Raw genomic sequence first — 22,024 nt, forward strand, 5'->3', positions numbered from 1 at the left:
TGAATGAGTGAAGGGCTCAAACACACAGCTCAATGGCAAGAACATAGGTTATGATTGTTACCATGGTTCATTTTGTGGCAAAATTAGTCAAGTAAGAAAGCAGCAGCAGCTGCCGCCAAGCCTTTTTCAGAAACAACGTAATTCATGTTAGCAAATACCTGTCAGTCAAAAAAGAAAATCAAGACACTTTGCAAGTTGAAATTTCATATTAGACAGCTTCTTAGTTATTCCAGAGGCCAACATATTCTAATTCAGATATGCAGGACAAAGTGCCAAGACACAGGAGCTTGATTCTACAAGAAAAGCACTTTCAGAGAATTCAGTGGAATCAATAGCACTCAGCAACTTTCTAATGATGCTTAACATCTTTCAGAACTGAGTAGGGCACAAGCAGATTTTCCATTTTTTGAATTCTCTCCACTAAGTCACAGTGTGATTGATGTATGATGGGGTTTGTTGCTTTCAAAGTCCTTCTTACATTAACGTTCCTTGCTTATTGGGACCATGCCATATCACATGATTTAATACTCTTTGGCAGTGGTTAATATATGCATTCGAATTGTATACCATATTCTAAGTTGTGGAAATCCACTGCCTATTTTCTCAAAGTGAAAAAAAATCTGAATAGACTCCATTCTAAATTTAAGATAGTTCAACAATTTTAATCTTTTATTTTGTATCCCAGAGCATCTTTACAAACACAGGGAGCTGTCCCCAGCCATTGCTTGTTCCTCCATTCAACCCAATCTGGTCATGTCTCTGTATACAATGGTAGGTCAGACTACCATGGTGATGTTTGCATTATTTTTTTTATTTGGCAAACTATTATCTGTTTGTGTTCTGCTGTGTCCTCACCATCCGAATCTTTTCGATAGCAGCAAATCCTGTACATCCTACTCTCTTAATTTCAGAAAATGGAAGGTCTGAAGTGGAATAATTTTAAGACAAAAGGAAGAACTCAAGTCCACTACCTCCATTTTTTGATGCCTTTTTCATTTAATGCCACTGCTTCCAGACCAGAATAATACTGTTAGTACACTGGTTTGGTATTTTTTCCACTTTGGCATCAAATGTAATTTTTATCAGTCCATAATTTTATCAATTTCTACCTAGCATTTGTAGCAAAAAGCACAACTCCTTTTAATCACATCCTTGATGGAACTGTCAGCACAGATCAAATTTCATAGATACACAAGATTCTACTTCTGCTATGTTTTCACCACTGCTGCATTTCAACACTTCTTCTGTTGTCACTTTTCTAAGATACAAGCTTTGTTTTCAAGGCATTTACTGAGAGTTCAAGTGAACTAGACCAATTTTCCAAGGTAGCAAAGAGCATCATCAATTCGAACCTCAACCATTTGTACCATGTCTGTATAAACGAAGGATTTTAAATTCTAGATCATCCAGCTTGTCTATCTTTTTAATATCTAGTTTAGGAATATAATGAAAATCATTGATGATTCCATGCCCCCTTGTCTTATATCAAATTTTGACTTGAACCAGTTGCTTAATGTTCTACCAATTCTTTTGGCATTACAAGAGTCTTCATACACAACTTTTATAGTTGCCGTTATCCTCTCTGGAACACCATATAATTTTACTAATTTTCATAAAACTTCTCTCCAAACCAAATCAAAGTCAATTAAAACAGCAACATTTTTAGTCCTCCCCCCGACACCCCTCACCATCAGATGTCAGTGAATGAATATCAGGTCAATGCAACTTGAATCTGGTCTGAAGCTGCACTTTTCCTCGTCTACTTCCTCTAAAACTGGTCTTAATCTGTTGACAATTACTTTCATCATGATTGTTCCTGAAACAGATAATAAGCTCATCCCTCTAGTTATTCAGTTAGCAGGATTGGCACAACTACTGCTTTCATTCAGTCATCTGGTACCTCCTCTTATTCCCAACTTTTTGTTTAATTTTTCTTAATGCTTTCATAGCACTTGTCTCGCCAGCTTTTAGCAGCTCAGCTGTTATATGGTCTGTTCCTGCAGCTCTCTCATTTTAAACAGCTTCATTGCTCTTTCTGTTTCCTCTTCTGATGGTGGTTCAGTGCTGATATCCATTCTGCCTTGCAAGCTGTCCTCTTCATCTATAATGACTAGAATGCTTGCATTTGGAGGATTCAGCATTTTCAAAATCCTCCTTTCACACTTCCAGCACCTCACCTCCTCGGCAGTTGTCACCACTTCACCAGTAGTCTTTAAAAAAAAACGAACAACCACACACACACACACCCAACAACAACACGCTTACATCATTTACCTGCTTGTGTTTTCATACAGCTTAACCTTTATATACTGACTTTCATCTTTTGTTTTCTTGCTTTGTTGATTGGGGTACCATTTCAGCTTTTGGTAGAGGGGACAACTTTAAACATGACTCCAAGGGCTACAGTACAGACACAATTTAAAAAAAAAAGAAGCAAAGCAGCATGTAACCACCACCATCTTGCAGGCTAACTACTTTAAACCTTGTGGTACTGCAACAATTTGGATGACATACAGGAACAATATTTTATTACATCCTAACTCAAAGATTGTTTCATAGCACCCCACAACTGCAGCACATTTCATAGCAGCAGTTTTTGTATTCTTACTTTTCTAATGCAGAAATGACTGATTGAAATTCCAAATTTCATGAAATTCAATGAACCTCAGGTTTATATTACAGAGGTTAAAATATAAAAAAAATCTTTTAGCAAGATCAAAACTAAAAATGAAATAAGATGGATCATATTCTGTTCTCATTTACACAACTTCAAATCCAGAGTAATAATAATGTGTCAATCTGGTTTTTGACCATCTGGTGAATTCCATTGTGCATGTCTGTGAGGACACCTTTCCCCTTTATTGTTTGCCATCCCGATACCACGTGGTCCAACCCTGTTCGTTATTTTAACATGTCCGCTCCCAACCTTTGCATTAATATTTCTCATTATCAGGATTATATCATGATTGAAAATCTTATGTACAATGTTAGCCAACTATCCTCCTTTGCCTCTTCCGCTGCTCTTACTGGTGTGGAAGAACAGATCACACTTATGCATAGTTTATTGTACGCAGTAGTAAACATTTCTATTACGATCCACTCGGATATCAATTTCCATCTACTCACTGAAACACTGTTTTCTTGTCCACTGCTGTAGCAATCGCATTTCTGCATTTCACTTGTCCACAGGAATGTCCAAAGTTAAGTGCAATTTCCAACTGTCAACTTTCCTACATCAAGCCAATATGTTTCCCGTATATCAGCAAAGGAAACTTGTAACCCTTCTTAACTCCTTTTCTACTAGCTCAGTCTGGCCTGTACCAAATAAAGTCCTACCATCCCAGCACACAATATGTATAACATGTTTAGCAGTTACCAGAAATCCATGAACATTTCTTTTTGTTAGGCTTGATCAACCTAGGTTGAAATCTGTATAAATTAATGTGACTTGCTGTCCTATTTCTATAACAAGTAAGTGTTCAATATAATGGGCTAGTTAAGCCAATTCACTTTATCCAGCTCTTGGGAAAGTGGTGTCAGCCTGCTGGCCTCCTAGGAACAGATGTCAGCAGTTCCACCCTAGAGAAAGAGGAGATTGATTAGGTTTGCCCCCTAACCAAGCATTTCCACAGAGTAGGACTCCATACCTTTATAAATTATTTCTATCTTCAGTCAGATCATGTCTCCCAGCTACTTCCTTTCCTCATCAACACCACTTGATCTTAGAGGGATTATTTATTTGTATTATCACAAAGGGCCCCATTGATGGAGATGTACCCCCTGCACTAGATGCTGTACAAACATAGAACAAAAAGATGCTCCCTCCCCCAGGTTCCACAGTTTCCTGTGTACCAGTTAGTTGAACTGAAATCTGAATTACACAAAACGTTGCTTTCAGATGAGTGAAGAAGTGTATTAGAACTAAATATAAAGATACATGCAGATCATGTGTTAGAGGACACCAGCATTCATGGGGGACAAAAAAAACAGAACCGCTCAAAATTATGAAGGCAACTAATTAATTGCAGTCCGAGCATGCTCATGAGGAATGATATCAGTACATGAAAAACAAGCTGGTGGAAAGCAGAAAGACACTACAAATCTGATCATTCAAAGAAAATAAATACAAATGACAGCACAAGCCAGGTTTGCTGTGAAAAATATTGGGTAAAACCATGGACTAACTGAAGTTAGTGTCAAAGTTCCCATTGACTTCAGTGGTGACAGGATTTCACCCATGATAATAAATATTGTTTTAAATACAAAGCAATCAGGTGCATGTGCATGTGTGAGAGTGAGGGGAGAGAGTGCAAGCAAGTGTGCATGTGAACAGATTTCCTCAGGTACTAATCTGGTATCTTGGGAAGGAATTTGCTGTGCAAATTGCTGCCAGGCATGCCAGTTAGACCAAGTATATTTATGCTTCTCGGCATGATGTTAGAGAACTAAAAGCAGGATCTGAGTCACTTGTAAGGTTATTTCATATACAAGCGAGCTCCATTGGCAGTTTCTCTCCTTTAGATTGGAAGTCTCACAGAGAAAGTGCTGCAGAGGCCCTAGCAGATGTACTGAACTGTGCACGCTGCTGCGGCTAATTTTGTTTTTCAGTTATTTGGCTGAAGAAAGCACTGACTGTTTGGGAGTTTTCTAACAAGTCAAACTTGCTAACAGTATTCATATTTTTTCTTTCCTGAAAATAAGTCTGACTACACAAATCCTAGGTAGGCAATACTGGAAAGTGGGTAGAGACATATACAGCTGTGCATCTTGCTGCTATTAAATACATTAATTGAGGGTGGGGAAATCTTAATAGTCTCCACTATTAAGTTTCAGAACAAATCATGCCAGCTGGCAAGATTTTTCTTTTTTAAAGCCTTAAAATAAGCCTTACTGGAAAATTATAGAAAAGAGTGTACTGTAAGAGGATACATCTACATTCTGACCTGGAATAGCCCTACTATTCCAGTCTCGGGCCTCTCCAGTGAGGGGATTTTGTAGCTAATTGGTAACCTAAAGTGTACACGTTTATGCTTCCTTCCCACAAAACTCATGCTATTGTCCTCCAATCCAGTTTAATGTTAGACTCCCAATCGAACTTGACCCACTGAATTCCTCTAAACCAATGCCCTACTGTTGTAATACTTTGTTTTACCCACACTGATAAGCCTCATGCTTTGAGCAGCAGGTAAAAAGAATGATTCTCACTTGTAGTGAAGTTTACTCCTATACAGACAGAAATGAAAGTTTATGCAACACTGACGTCCTATTTTTAAGACTTAGGTAGACCCTCTGTTTGTGGACCTTTTTCTGGTTATTTGCAGACACACAAAATTTACTCTTAGGTTGAAAACTCTTTACTAGTTATATCATCAAATTCTAAAAGAAGTGCAGTACTGCTGACAAGGAGCATTTCTTCAAAAAATCTAACTGCTTACACATTCAGATGATAAGCAGAGGTAACAAGTCAGTCTAAAGAAATAATATCTGGTCACTCCCAATAAGTTTACAATTTTCACTACTATTCTGTCCTATCCCTACCTCTTACTCCATGAGAGTCTATCAGACTCGCTGTTGGGCTTTTGGTTGCTATTTAGTTCGAGTGTGATGATACTCTGGGCCTTGTTAGTAATGCACTCTACACTGCATATTGGACCACTGACTGGGGCACTTGCATTATTTTCAGAGGACCCATTACACATCAATTTGGCTAACTAGCAATAACTTTAAAACACATCTCCCAATAACATATACTAACCCCTTAGACTAGAACAAGACACAAAAATGGCTTTTATAGTTCTTGCTGAGTAGATTTAAAAAATAGGCGTTGAAAGCATAGCTTTAGAAGGAAGAGCTCCATAAAAGCAGAGAATAAAGTCAAAGGTAAAGGGGGGGAGGGCACTGTTTCATATTTGCCAAATATTCTCTCTGCCTGGGTGCCAATGGACCATTAAGCGTGACAAGGCAGTTGGAGCATTCAAAGTGCAGTGACTAACAATTGAAGGGCTTCCCTCCTAGGACAGGATTTTTCTGCTTGCAGAAGAGGTCCAAAGCCACATAATTAGATTTTGGTGAATAAAAAAGAGCTGCCACACATTTATTTGATGTAAATATTTTCTTCTTCTATAAAACTGATCCATTACAGTAGGTAAGACAGTAACAGACACGTGTGTACACCTTTTAAAAAATATATTAAAAAATCACATTCTGCACAGCTTTGTCTAGCTATAGTCAACCTCTTTAAACCAAGGATAACACATCCACCTGTACGTTTCAAATTCAAACACCTTCATTTACAAAGATATCCAAAGCATTATGTAATACCACTGCAAATATGGCATTTTCCCCATAAGAATCAGGACAATATACTCTGTGTCTGCTCTAGTCACTAATACATGCTTGTTTCTCTACCTTACCAACCAGCCACAACATGCTTATAACAAAATGGTGTCTAGTGTCTGACAGATATCAGTAGTTTAACTGAAAACATTTGTATTTTGCTTTTGGAACTGTACAAAAATATTAAAAAGTGATCATGAACCAAATTTTACACAACCATGCAGCCTTTCCCTGACACCCAGGGTCTCACATGGTAGGAAGCCCATTATTTCAAAACCTCCTAGTCATTACAGCATTCAGCGTGTAAATCCATTATGACAGAAATAGCAGATAAGCATAAAGTAAAGCTGACTGAAACCATTTAACAATGTCTTGCAATCCCAGCCACATGTGAAAATCTATCAGGGAACCACAAGGACCTTTCCATGCTGGCAAAAGACAAAAGTGAATTGCATTAAGACTGAACTGGTGAAAGAGCAAATGAAAGTTTTGTACACAGTAGAAAAGACAGATACTCTTTATTGCTACAGTAGTATTATATTGCCATTATTGGTATCCAAGGTAAAGATAAAGATTGAACAACATACAAGAAAACTGTTAATCATACACAAGTAAGTCAGTTTCTGCTAATCATGTCCTAAGATAGACAAGGTGGGTCAGGTATTCTCTTTTATTGGACCAGTTTCTGTTGGTGACACACACAAGCTTTCAAGATTGCAGATCTCTTATTCGGGTCTGGAAAATATACTCTAAAATATACAGCTAAATACAAGGTGAACGGATTAACTACTTGTGCTAACCAAACACCTATTTAAAGGGACCATTCAAGGTGAAGTGGCTCATTAACCCCTCTCCAATCAAGGGGGGAAGGGTTAATAGGTTTTAGATTGTTGCAATAAGCCATAAATTCAGTGTCTCTATTCAGTCCATGATTTTTAGTGACTAGAAAAGTTATGAGTTTAAACTCCCAGGCTCATCTTTTCAATGTGTTGTGCAGGTTTGCTTAGAGGATGAGAACTGAGAGGTCAGATATTGAGTGATCGCTTTGTGAAAAGTGTGCACCCACACGTGACATGGTGTTTTTGTCTTGTGTTATTTTTCTGTGAAGGTTCATTCAAGAGCGTAGTGATTGTCTTGTTTCACCCACATAATTATTATGGTAGTTAGTGCACTGGATAAGGTACACCATAGGTTGTGATAGGCATGTGTAGAACCCATGGGTCTTGAAAGGTGTTGTCAGGGTTGTCTCCCCACTCTGAGCTTTAGGGTACAGACGTGAGGACCCACATGAAGACCCCCTAAGCTTATCTCTACCATATTAGGTTAAAAACTCCCCAAGGCACAAATCCTTCCTTGTACCTTGGATTAGGAAATGCTGCCACCACCAAGAGATTTAAACAAATATTTAGGGAGGGCCACTTGGAGCCCTTCCTTCCCCAAATATCCGCCCAAGCCCTACATCCCTTTTCCTGGGCACGCTTGAAAATAATCCCCCAAGCCCCTATACCCCCTTTCCTGGGGAGGCTTGAGAATATATCCTCACCAATTGGTACAGGTGAACACAGACCCAAACCCTTGGATCTTAAAACAATGAAAAAATCAATCCAGTTCTTAAAAGAAAAATTTTAATTAGAGAAAAAAAGTGAAAGGAGTATCTCTGTAAGATTAGAATGGAAGATAATCTCACAGGCAACCAGACTCAAAACACAGAGGGTTTCCCTCTGGGCAAAACTTTAAAGTACAAAAAGAAAATCAGCAATACCCTCCCTATCAGCATAGAGAAAATTCATATGCCAAAATAAAAGTAAATTGAATGCATTTCCTTGCTAAATACTTACTAACGCTATAGGAGATGGATCGTTTGCTTCTTTGATCTTGCTCAGGCAAGCACGCAGAACAGATAGACAAAGAACAGAAAAAAAGCCTCCCTCCCCCCCACCCAGATTTGAAAGTATCTTGTCCTCTTATTGGTCCTTTGGGTCAGGTGCCAGCCAGGTACTTGAGCTTCTTAACCCTTTACAGGTAAGAGGATTTGGTGTCTCTGGCCAGGAGGGATTTTATAGTACTGTATACAGGAAGGTTGTTACCCTTCCCTTTATATTTATCACAGGTATGTTGAACATTGAAGCCATGGGAGATATGTCTGCAGGTTTTTCATCTGCTGTTCTAGAAGAGTATGATGCCTCTGAGTTGGTTTGTCCCGGTCTATAGAGACTTCTGTGGGGAGTTTGCTTCTGATGAGTTTACCCACAGACCAGGATACACCAACTCAGAGGCACCAGACCCTTCCAGAACAACAGATGCAAAAAGAACCATCAGAAAATATTATGTTCCCATAAATAAAATGGTTATGACTCATGATTGACTCAAATCAGTCACCTGGTAAAACTGCAATGTTAACATTCACAAAGAACAGATTTTATTTTGACATGAGAAGTCAAGCAGTCCACAGCAGTTATTGACTTCTTACATCAAGCTTTAGAAAGAGTTTCTCAGGGAAAAAATAATTCACGTGTGTGATTTTTTTATTATATGCTTGATATATATTAGTTCTAGGAGAGTCCCATTCTTTACGAGTGAATGATAGAATGCCTTTTAGAAAAAAGATTTTAAAAGTACTGGAGTGATTTGTTTACAGTATTTCATGTGTTTATGTCAATTCGGCATTCAACCAGGAATGCTTTTGAAGGAAGGTGAGCCACCACACTAATTTAGCATACTTCTGAGTATTTCTGGGCATGTAATGGATGTATTAATACATAAGCTATTTTTAAAATTAGGAGTTTGTCTCTAAAGTTGAATAGATGCCTCAGATATATGCTAGTGTACGTTTATGTTTTTGATCCATACATTTGATGTTTACTTCATGAGAAGTCCATATTAGCCACGGGAAAGCCTCAAAAGACTTAGAGCTGGTTCAGGTATCCAAGAGTTCATATGTTTATTAGAATGTTTTCAGCCCCCAATCTGATTCCCTACTTTCTTCACAAAACTCTTCCAATGACCAGCTCTGTTTTTTCCTGGTATTCATGCAAATGCCATTTTGCTCCTACACCATCAGTTTTTAATCTTACAAACAGTAAGTTTTCTGAAGTAAGTATTTTGGGATATAAATGCCAGGGAAGAACCATATCGTACACAAGAATGAACAGAGCCTTTACAATAATACCAGTGGAATACAATAATACAGTGGAAAGGGAAATCAGTTTCAATTATCCACCTACTCCAACCAGAAGGAAAGTGGGCTTCTTGGCCACTCTCCCAACAACCTGGACTGGAGTGTGTTACATAGTGATGGAAGCTTCTGTGTCAATTTAACAAACAGTTCTACATGTTAAAAGATCAGTGTGGAGGATGAACACACTCTCAAGCCAGCAATTATCTGGTCAGACTAGTTCACCCACTCTGAGTTCCTCTCTCCTTATGGTTATCTGATGAACTTGAAGCTCACGGATTCATCTGCTGAAGTGTATATTCGTAATATGGGCCATATACATGATGCAATTAGCCACAATGAAATGGCCAAGCTGAGAAAATTGTTAAGCGCTGCAAGCCACAGCTTTACAGGTAGCTCATATGCAACTCTTGGTGGGAGGAGTACAAAGACAGATTGTCATTATTGATTCATCTGCCTAAAAATTCACTTTCTAGCACCAGGTATGCACCATATTTTATATGGATTTAACCAGATTTAGAAAAGATTGCATCTCCACCTAAACAGCTGCTTCTTGATTAATTTTTCTTTCAGAAATTGGTCTTCTTTCTATGGGGAAGTTGGCAAAAATCTTTGCATAACAGAGGATTTTATTTTAATTTTTAAAAAACTACATTTTTTTAGCAGGGAAAATAGTTTACAAGACTAAACAACAATCAGGGCCAGCTCCAGGGGTTTTGCTGCCCCAAGCAGCCAAAAAAAAAGCCAAGATCGTGACTGCGTTCTGCGGCAATTGAGTGGGAGCTCCTTCACTCAGAGCGGGAGTGAGGGACACTCCGCCAAATTCCTGAACGTGCCGCCCCATTCCAGAGTAGCCACCCCAAGCACCTGCTTGCTAAGCTGGTGCCTGGAGCCAGCCCTGACAACAATACAGTGTGCCATCTCCCAGAAACCCTGCTGATGAGAATGAAGTGGCTAAAAAACAAGGCACACCTTGTAAAGTTGGGCAAACTAGAGTTACTACAGCTATGTCAGAAAATATTTTTGAGAGAGAAAAAAACTCAGTAGGTAGACAAAGAACTTACTGTACAGCAAATTGCCACTGTGATGTTGCAGTCTATATGGTTTTATAAAAACATGCTAATAAGCGGATATAATGTAACTGGAATATGCTTCATGCAAAAGGTCTCTTGTAAGGTATCAACAAAGCTTATGATCTACTGTGTGATCATCCTATTTGTATAAATGTATCATTCTTGTATCTAAAACTAGAAATATGAAATATAAAACTGAGGGCCTATTGTAATTATCCAAATGGTAGTTTGGAATCTTGATGACCCCCATTAACAAGAACAATTGACTGCAGCTGGCTGTGTTTTACCTGTAAGTTTTCCTGTATGTGTGTATGCTGGCACGTGGGCAATGAAGTCTTGCAGTGACATGTGATGATGTCACCTGAACTGGAATCCATCGTCAACCTGGTGTCTTTCCATTGAGAAGGAGGGGGTGGGAACTCAGAGAAGGACAAAGGATTCCCACCTTTTGCAAAAGATATATAAAGGGGTGGAACAGAACAAAGGGAGAGAGGAGCCAGCATGAGGAATCCCCTAGCTACCACCTGAGCTGGAACAAGAGCTGTACTAGGGAAAAGAATTGTGCCTAGGCCTGGAAGGTGTCCAGTCTGAAGAAAAAACTTATTGAAGCATCTCTAAGGGTGAAATTATCTGTATTCAGTTGGATTAGACATAGATTTGCGTGTTTTGTTTTATTTTGTTGGTGACTTACTTTGTTCTGTTACTACATGGAACTACTTAAATCCTACTTTCTGTATTTAATAAAATCACTTTTTACTTATTAATTAACTCAGTATGTATTACATCTGGGGAGCAAACAACTGTGAATCTCTCTATCAGTGTTATAGTTGGCAATTTTGAGTTTACCTTGTATAAGCTTTATACAGGGTAAAATGGATTTATTTGGGATTAGCCCCGACTGGGAGTTGGGCATCTGAGTGTTCAAGACAGCAACACTTCTGTAAACTGTTTTCAGCCAAGCCTGCAGCTCTAGGGCAAGTAATTCAGACCCTGGGTCTTTGTTGGAGCAGACGGGAGCGTCTGGCTCAGCAGGACAGGGTGCTGGGGTCCTGAGCTGGCCGGGAAAGCAGGGGCAGTAGTAGTCTTGGTACATCAGGTGGCAGCTCTCAAGGGGGTTTCTCTGATCCAACCCATCACAGCAACTGTGTGTCACTTTCTCCTTTCCTTTGGAGCAACTCCACCTTATTTACACGTGAACAGACATTGGTCTGATCCAGGAGGATCAACAGATCTGTTTTATTAATTTAGATAGATGATATAGGCCCAAAGAGTAAAAGGTGGTAACAGGATACTGTCACTGTCCAACACTGAACTATTTCCCCATATATATATACAGTATTATACTAGAGACCTGCATTATGCAAGGCTGTGTCTCTTTCTAAAACTCTGGCCACTACACCCAAGACAAAAATACAGTATGTGAGAGGGCCTATCATCTGATGTAACAATTGGGCCAGTAAATTTTTTCCTAATTATGAGCCTGTGGGAAAGTGACAAAAAGTTAATTTTAAAAAGTGTCATAACAACCTATATCAATAATTGTTGATGGGAAACAAGTGAAATAGGGATACAGACAAACAAAAAGAGTCTATTGATATCATTCAAGGACAGTATTACAATTATATTTGGTAAACAAGAGAAGTGTGGGACTGGAAATCAATGGACCAAAATTGATGTGCTGGAAGTTATCTTGTTCACCAGTGAGACCTAACATAAGGACAGTCTATTCCACTCATCACTCTTTTGGAGTCCTTAAAAGTAAAGACTTTGCGGAAGCTAACAACAATTGCTGACTGAAAGAAGGAGGAGAAGGAGTGAGCTTCACCTTTATATCTGCTACTCCACCATCTTTTCTTGGAGCCTGAGAACCACCATGATATCATCATTGGGCCTCGAGAGAAGTCCTGGGCATGACAAAAATCACCTTAAGCTCTGTCTAAATCCCAAACACCACATCTCTTTAGAATCTGGCTTAGCCATCTGAGACTGTCTTTTGCAAAACTGTTGAGAGTCTGTGACTGAAAAGGCAACTAAAAACAATACCTTAAACAACCTGATGCAGGTATAAGTTTGCCAGATCCCAGAGGGCTGTTTATACTATGTGCTGTGTGTATGTTTTTCCAGCAGTAAAACAAAATTGCAAGTGAAGTCAACACCAGAGATTCAAGTTGCATTATCTTTGCTGTTCTTTTCTTCCTAGAAGACAAGACAAATGTACACAAGACAGGAAGTGACACTCAACTTTTTCCCCCATTATTATAGTCTTTAATACCATATTTAAAAAAAAAAAGACAGTTAAGCAATGGGTTTTTCCCTTGTAAAAATCTCTCTAAACTAAAGGAAAAGGGAACAAGGGATATTGTTAAAATGAAAACCTTAATATTTTACCATTCAAATGCTGTAGCCTTTTTTCCTTGTGTATCTTTTATTAAAGATTTTACCAAGGTATTAAGCAGGCTGAGGCGTCTGTATACCAAACCCCAAAACCTTGTTTAAAACTGTTTATTCCTGACTCCACAATCAGTACATGCCCCAAAGCATGTACATGTACTAAAAGCAGGGAGGGAGGGGGGTGTCAGAGGTGTAAGCCTCCTAGGGTGATTTACATTTACTTGTTCAAACTAGGTTTTCCAGAGACCAACAGACAAAAAGCACTTTGGGTATAAAAAAAGTTTAAACTGATACAGGCCTTTTTTTCTTTTAAATCAGGAAAGGGACACGACCTTTTGTCCAAGGGACCTCTAACCCTTCAAAAAGATTAAAGGGACTTTGGCTTACTAGGGTCACATAAGACTGATGTGTGACCTCTGGTAAGCATTTAGCATGACTATGTTTTCTCTGTAATACATTCATTCTTATGGCAAAAGTAGTTTGCTTTGTGAAAGCTCATTGGTAACTGGTATATGCTGTTGTAGGCCCTGGAGAAAGGTTAACCACAAGTGCTGAACATTGGTCAGACTTGCTAGGGAAGTCAGTGAAGTGCAGAGGCACTGCAAGCCTAAACCATGATCTGAAGAGAGAGAGATGTTGGTCTCTGTCTAAGAGAAGTAAAGGCTAGGAAGTCTGAAACTTTTAAGTGGATGCCTTCAAAGAAGACCAAGAGTCAAGGGTGCAGTTAACCCTGAAACTGCAACACTGAAGGGAGTTGGTGTTGTCTGATGGGTTCTGATGTTTTCTATAAATGTCTTATCTGTTCACCCTCTGGGCAGTGGCACGTGTTTTGTAATTTTCTGCAGAGGAATGGTATTTCTAGGAATTACATGCAGCATCAGAAACATTGATTGGGATGAAGTCACAATCAGGGGCGGCTCTAGACATTTTGCCACCCCAAACATGGGGGCAGGCTGCCTTTGGCGGCTTGCCTGCGGGAGGTCCCCGGTCCCACAGATTCGGCAGCAGCCTGTGGGAGGTCCGCCGAAGCCGTGGGACCAGCGGACCCTCCGCAGCCACGCCACCGAAGGCAGGCTACCTGGCGCCCTCACGGCTACCAGCAGAGCGCCCCCCACGGCTTCCCACCCCAAGCACACGCTTGGCATGCTGGTGCCGCCCCTGGTCACAATAGCCTCACTCCAGAAACAAAACTACAAACTTATACAACTTTCTTCACCCTGGAGGCTAGGGAAGCCTAACTAAAATCAACCTACAGATTTGTTTCTATTTTTCACACTCCAAAAGTACACTGGTATTAGCACTGCAAATGAGTGTCTTAAATTACCACCACCAAATTAGGTCAGTTTGTCACCTTGATTGATCGGTCTATCAGCCTTCACAGAGAGGACACCAATCACAACACATCATTTGTGTTGTTCTAGCCATTCCTTCAGCTACCTGCTGGCCAAGCTGTCAGTGGCACCAGACACCCAATTGGCATAGCACACTACATCCCAGAACCCCTGAGTTCAAGCAATCTGCCAGCCTAAGCCTCCCAAGTAGCTGGGATTACAGGTGCCTTCCACAACACCTGACTCCAGATTAGGTGGTAAAACAAAAAGAAATAGGAGAATAATCATCCCTTCTAAAATACATACATACGTACACACACACACTTCAGTTTGCATTAAAATTAAAACTTAAGCTTTAATAAATATAGTTACTGCAAACATCTGCCCCATCAACATTTTTTCTGCTACTAAAAGAAGAAAAATGGTATAAGCCCAAAGGATGTGCTTAACAAGGAGTTTTGTATGTGCTAGAATGAAAATATGGCATATTTGCTATACTTCAAGTGAGGAGGCTCTGAGAGTTGTTTTGGTAAAAATGTCAGTGCTCTTATGTTAAAAGAAAAAGGTGGAATCTTTTCAGCAGCTGCATCTGAAAAGATTTTACCTGTTGTTACTGCATCAAATATATTCAAAGTGCATCACATAACCATTAATTGGGTTTGAATCATTCAAGTGTGCATTTGCTGTGACAACAGCATTCCCTTTACAGATCATCCCTGTGTTTAGAGAAGAGCTGAAAAATTAACATTTCCTGCTTTTGTGAAACTGAAACATATTTCGATAAGTCTCAGAAAACATCTGAAGGATTCTTGCATCCTGAGATCATCTGGCTATTATGTTTTCAAGTGTTCTCTTCATGAGCTATAAAACAGACAGAGAAGTGATTGTGGATTCTTTATAAAATAACAAAATTCTCTGAGAATTTATTACCACACTTTACCATTGTGTCAAATATGCTCCACATAGAATAGTTATCTCTACAGGCAATTCAAACTTGCACATTACTAACCACAAAGAAAAATGTACATCTTAGAACAGTATTCCAACCTTTTCGTCTGGCAGGCGCCAGACAAAGGACTGTGGCGGCGGTGGAGCACCTGCTGAAATGCCGCTGAATTTCTTTAGCATTTCGACGGTGACGCCTCGATGACGTTGCTTGTCAGTGGCAAGTGGCAACCTCGAGAGGTGTCGTGCCGAATTTCTGCAGCATTTCGTCAGCGACGCATCTTGATGAAGTTACTTGCCGTCGACAAGTGACTTCATCAAGATGTGTCGCTGCTGAAATGCTACAGAAATTCAGCAGCATTTCAGCGGATGCTCCACCGCTGGCCAGGACAGAGGCACATTTAGATGCGCCTGTGGGCACCACATTGGAGACCCCTGTCTTAGAATAAAGAGTGTAGTCTTGTATTTTTAGACTATTGGTAACATCCAATTTTAATTTGTGATTTAGTTCTTCTCCTCTCTCAATGAGTTCTATTTCAGCAAGACCCAGATCAGAAAGAAATAAGGACAATATATGGTACGGGCAGGATGCATCTCAGACAGATCACTTAAAATGATCAATGTTAAAAAAGTTAAGTAAAACTGATACAAACCAATAAAGTTTGTTTCCTCAGTGTTTACAGGCAAAGAAAACAAAACAAAAAACAAAATATTAGAGTTGTGCAGGGATTTAAACAAGACTTCTTTCAATGGGAAAAAATGTAGATTTGTTGAACTCTAAACTTTGTGGAAACATCACTTTTCACAAAAGTTTTCTGTGGGAAGCTCAGATCGATAACATAATTTCTGTGGAAAAACAAAGTCAAAAGTTGCAGAATCTCATCAAGATGTCACTCTTCAATGGCCCAGAGATCTTCAGCTTTGATAAATCTTCACAGTGGACAGACCGAAAGTAGTATTTTGCAAGATTTTGAATTGTACAAAGCCCCACTAGGAAACTGGAGATATTCAGGAATCTTTAATTTATGCTATGGGGAAGCAGGTAGAGCATTAAAGGATCCTATCACGAACATATCTGTTGTGCATCTCTGAAAAAAGTGCACCCTGTAGCGAGTCTATATCTGATGCACAAGCCTGACCTGCCAGTAGCAGCCCTTCAACCTACCATATACAAGTACCTACCAAGTTTTATTTTTATATCCCAATGCAAAACAAAACCAAATGCTGAAACTTCGAAGTTTCTCACTAAATAGAATTCTTGTTTTCCAGCCAGCTTTACTATATATAGATTGTTACTGTGCTTCAGGGGCCATGCTCAGCCATGAAATGAGCTATATGTTCATCTTTGAGTGTGACACAGATTGAGTATTTATCAGTATTATTAGTTGTACTCACAGCAGCAGCCGGCTAAGATTCTCTTGAAATCAGTCTGAATAGTAAGGATCAGTGCTTGTCCATAAGATAATTATAAAAATTAAAACCAAGAAACTGTTTGTGATATATGGCCAAAAGAAAGTGACAAGAATGTGTTACTGAACCATTGGGTAATCTTTGCGCATATTCATTTACACTTTCAAAAATCCTCCATTTTTTAATGCATACATCAGTGCCTTCCTGACAGTCCTTTTCATATTAGAAAGAAGCAATGTGAAGAAGAGATTAACTGATATGCAATGCCAATGTGAAAATTACAACCCAGTATTAGACAGACTGAAGTATTCAACTATTAAAAGTATGTGTTTTTATTTATAAAAATAAAATGCTATGTTTTCATAAATAATGGGGTGATTATTGCCAAGTTAACTGAGCATAGGGCTAAGATTTAAGAGACATTGGTTTTCTTCCAGGTTTTACCACTGACTTGCTGTGGGACCTTGGAAAAATAGGCTATGCCTCAGGTTACCCATTATAAAGTGGGGTCACAACATTTATCTATTTTTACAAAATGTTTTGAGAGCTACAGACAAGTGCTATATGAATGCATATTGCTACTACAATAGCTCTAGTTACTCAGATATAAAAGGGCTCAGTCTTGGACTTCACTGAGAATACTCATGCGATTGTTACCAATGTGAGTAGAAATTTTAGGGTTGAAACCCAACAGAATATGGAGTTTTAAATAAAAATCAGTTCCAGAAGCCAACAATAGTGACCACTTCATGTCATAGGTGCTACATTCGATTTATATCAAATAGTTTACATATTAAGGGACAGATTCTGCCAGTCTTACTCATGTTGAATAGTACCTTACTTCTTGCAGGTGTACTACTCAGTGCAAGTAAGGATGGCAAAACTTGGCCTTAACTGATCAACTTAAATGTACCTGATTTCAAGCGGTTGCTTTTTAATTCTTGCACATGAAGGGTCAATGGGTGTGTCTACACTACGGAATTACTCCAAATTTACAGAATTCGATTTTTGGCAACCGCTTGTATAAAGTTGAGTGCATGCAGCCACACTAAGCACATTAATTTGGCGGTGTGTGTCCATGAACTGAGGCTAGCATTGACTTCGAGCGTTGCACTGTGGGTAGCATAACTATCCCATAGTTCCCGCAGTCTCCCCCACCTATTGGAATTCTGGGTTGAGATCCCAGTGCCTGATGGGGCAAAACACATTGTCACTAGTGGTTCTGGGTACATCCTCCCCCTCCCTCCGTGAAAGCAACAACAGACAACTGTTTCATGCCTTTTTTCCTGGGTGAACTGTTCAGACGCCATACCACGGCAAACATGGAGCCCACTCAGCTCTAGACAGCAGTCATGAACATTGTAAACACCTCACGCATTATGCAGTCTATGCTGAACTAGGACCTGAAAAGCCAGGTGAGGAGGAGGCGGTGGCTACAGCAGCACGGCGATGAGAGTGATGAGGACATGGATACAGAATTCTCTCAAACCATGGGCCCCGACGCTTTGGAGATCATGCTGTTAATGGGGCAGGTTATAGCCATGGAATGCCGATTCCGGGCCTGGGAAACAAGCACAGACTAGTGGGACCGCATAGTGTTGCGGGTCTGAGATGATTTCCAGTGGCTGCAAAACTTTCACATGCGTAAGAGCACTTTCATGGAACTTTGTGACTTGTTTTCCCCTGCCCTGAAGCGCCAGAATACCAAGATGAGAGCAGCCCTCACAGTTGAGAAGTGAGTAGTGGTAGCCCTGTGGAAACTTGCAATGCCAGACAGCTACTGGACAATTGAGAATCAATTTGGAGTGGACAAATCTACTGTGGGAGCTGCTGTGATGCAAGTAGCCAAAGCAATCACTGAGCTGCTGCTACCAAAGGCTGTGACTCTGGTTAATGTGCAGGTCACAGTGGATGGCTTTGCTGCAATGGGATTCCCTAACTGTGGTGGGGCGATAGATGGAACCCATATCCCTATCCTGGCACCGGAGCACCGGGACAGCCTGTATGTAAACCTCTAGGTTTCAATGGTGCTGCAAGCACTGGTGGATCACAAGGGACGTTTCACCAATATCAACGTGGGATGGCCGGGAAGGGTTTATGATGCTCGCGTCTTCAGGAACACTAATCTGTTTAAACGGCTGCAGCAAGGGATTTACTTCCCAGACCAGAAAATAACTGTTGAGGATGTTAAAATGCCTATAGTTATCCTTGGGGATACACAGGCTACACAGGCAGCCTGGACAGTAGTCAGGAGCTGTTCAACTACAGGCTGAGCAAGTGCAGAATGGTGATAGAATGTGCATTTGGACATTTAAAGAGTTGCTGGCACATGTTATTGACTCACTCAGACCTCAGCTAAACCAATATTCCCATTGTTATTGCTGCTTACTGTGTGCTCCACAATCTCTATGAGAATAAGGGGGGAGATCTTTATGGAGGGGTGGGAGGCTGAGGCAAATCGCCTGGCTGCTGATTATGCACAGCCAGACATCAGGGCGATTAGAAGAGCACACCAGGAAGCGGTGTGCATCAGAGAAGCTTTGAAAACCAGTTTCATGACTAGCCAGGCTACGGTGTGAAAGTTCTGTTTGTTTCTCCTTGATGAAAACCTGCCCTCTTGGTTGACTCATTCTCTGTAAGCAACCCACCCTCCCCTTCAATCATAGCTTGCTTTCAAAGGAAATAAAGTCACTATCATACAAAAATCATGTATTCTTTATTAAATGATTATAAAAAGAGGAAGAGAACTGAGAAGGTAGCCCAGGTGGGGTTTGGGAGGAGGATACGAGGGAAGGAAAAGGCCACTAAAAAAAAAGTTTAAAATGACAGCTTTTAGTTTAGGCTGTCCACTGGAGTGGAGTGGGAGGGTGAACGGAGCCTCCCCCCATGTTCTTACACATCTGGGTGAGGAGGCTATGGAACATGGTGAGGGATGATGGCGGTTATACAGGAGCTGCAGCAGCACTCTGATCCTGCTGCTGTTCCTGAAGTGCCAAATGCCAGAACATGTCCGTTTGCTCATGCAGCAGCCTCAGCGTTGCATACTGCCTCCTCTGTTCTTCCTGTCGCCCCCTCTCATCTCGAGTGTCTCTCCTCTCCTCTCGTTGGTCCCTCATGTCCTCACATTCACTGACATCTTTCCTGTACTTTAACACCGTGTCCTTATACTCATTCAGATGAGCTCTTTCATTGCAGATCAATTCCATGATTTCAGAGAATATTTCGTCTTGCGTCCATTTTTTTCGCCACCTTATCTGAGATAGCCTTTGGGACGGAGGGAGGCTTGAAAAATTTGCAGCTGCGGGAGGGAGAGATAGAACTATTTAAAAAGATACATTTTACAGAACAATACTTACACTCTTTCACAGCGAACAACACTATTCACATTACATAGCACATGTGATTTTGGTACAAAATCACATTTTGCATCTTAATATTGAGTGCCTGAGGCTTTGGTGTTAGAGATCACAGATGCAGGGCCAGGCAACAGAATTCAGCTTGCATGCAGCCATTGTAAGCCATTGTCTGTCGGCTTCTGCAACCTTCATAAAAGCAGCGCCCTCCTTTCCCACATACCAAGCAAAGCCCGTTGAGTGCTGCGGTTTTCCTGTTAATGTGCAGCAGCAGAAATCAAACTAAATCCCCACCCCTATCCAATTCTCTGGGATGATTGCTTTACCCCTCCCTCCACTGCATGGCTGGTCTCAGGGAAGATCTCTGCTAGCCATACGCAAGAAGCTCAGCACCAATGCCCACCCCCACCCCCGGCTTGGCTAACTGCAGGAAAGGTTTTCTTTTCAGCCACAGGCAAACAGACCAATGGGAATTGCCACCTGTGTCCCCTTAATTAAATTCCCATATTTCAACCAGGTTACCATGAACGGTATCACTCTCCTGAGGATAACACAGCAAGATAAAGAACGGATGTTGCTTTAATACCAGCAAACACCGGGACCACATGCTGCCAGGCTTTGTCATGCAATGATACCAGATTACTTGCTACTAGCATGGGATGGTCAAGTGTCCTACCGTGGAGGACGGAATAAGGCTGCACTGCCCAGAAACCTTCTGCAAAGACTTTTGGAGTACCTCCTGGATAGCTTCATGGAGATGTACCTGGAGAATTTCCTTTCCATCCCCGGACACGTTAACAGACTTGGCCAGTAGCTGTACTGGCCACAAATGCATTCCAAGTCTTCAGGGAAAATTAATCATTAAGAACACTTGCTTTTAAACCATGTTTTATATTTACAAAGGTACACTCACCAGAGGTCCCTTCCATGGCTTCATGGTCTGGGATACTGCCTTAGGAGGGTACTTCAGTCAGGCTGAGAAAAAGATCCTGGCCACTGGGGACAACAGAGTGCTGTTTGCTCTCCACAAGCTCATCCTCATCCTCCTCATCATCTTCCCCATCCACAGCATCCTCAGCCATGGCTGAGATTACCCCCTCCTTGGAATCCAAGGTCAGGGGTGGGGTAATAGTGGCAGCCCCCCCAAGAATTGCATGCAGCTCAGTGTAGAAGTGACATATCCGCAGCTCTGACCTGGACCTTCCGTTTGCTTCTTTGGTTTTCTGGTAGGCTTGTCTCAGCTCCTTAACTTTCACGTGGCACTGTAGTGAGTCCCTATTGTTGCGTCTCTCCACCATGACCTTGAAGATTTTTTCAAATGTTTTGGCATTTCGTCTTTTGGAATGTAGTTCTGCTAGCACAGAATCCTCTCCCAATATAGCAATCAGATCCAGTACCTCCTGTATGGTCCATGCTGGTGCTCTTTTTTGATTTTCAGACTGCATGGTTACCTGTGCTGATGAGCTCTGCTTGGTCACCTGTGCTTTCCACACAAGGCAAACAGGAAATGAAATTCAAAAGTTTGCAGGGCTTTTCCTGTCTACATGGACAGCAATCTGAACTCAGATGCACTAGCCAGAGCAGTCACAATGGTGCACGTGGGATAGCTCCCGAAGGCCAATACCCGAAGGCCAAATTGCAGCCACACCAATCCTAATTTGAAATAGCAATGTCGATTTCGGCACTACAGCCCTCGTTGAGGAAGAGTACAGAAATCGATTTTAAGAGCCCTTTATGTCAAAGTAAATGGCTTTGTTGTGTGGATGGGTGCAGGTTTAATTCGATTTAACACTGCTAAATTTGACCAAAACTCATAGTGTAGACCAGGCCAATGTATGACTAAATGTACGCACTTAAAAGACTGCAGGCCAGAAATCAAAGCCTAAGTCAGCATAGCCTGACTGACTTTTACTAAGCAATATTATTTACAGCTGCAAAGTACCCATATTTTCACCTGTGACCTTCAGTTTTACACCCACAGTTTTTAAGCATTATTCCTTCAAAAATGAA

The 22,024-nt window shown here is 40.7% G+C and overlaps 1 protein-coding gene across 1 annotated transcript; it reads right to left on the minus strand.

The window, feature by feature from the left end:
- Positions 1 to 1,982: 1,982 nt before the first annotated feature.
- LOC142047029 (uncharacterized) lies at positions 1,983 to 21,459 on the minus strand. The gene is given in 3 exon segments (XM_075067491.1): positions 1,983 to 2,210; positions 19,610 to 19,959; positions 20,928 to 21,459. Coding segments are annotated over 3 exon segments (1,110 nt in total).
- Positions 21,460 to 22,024: the final 565 nt, after the last annotated feature.

The sequence above is a fragment of the Chelonoidis abingdonii genome, chromosome 6 (genome assembly GCF_003597395.2).
Source record: "Chelonoidis abingdonii isolate Lonesome George chromosome 6, CheloAbing_2.0, whole genome shotgun sequence".
NCBI classification, from domain to species: Eukaryota; Metazoa; Chordata; order Testudines; family Testudinidae; genus Chelonoidis; species Chelonoidis abingdonii.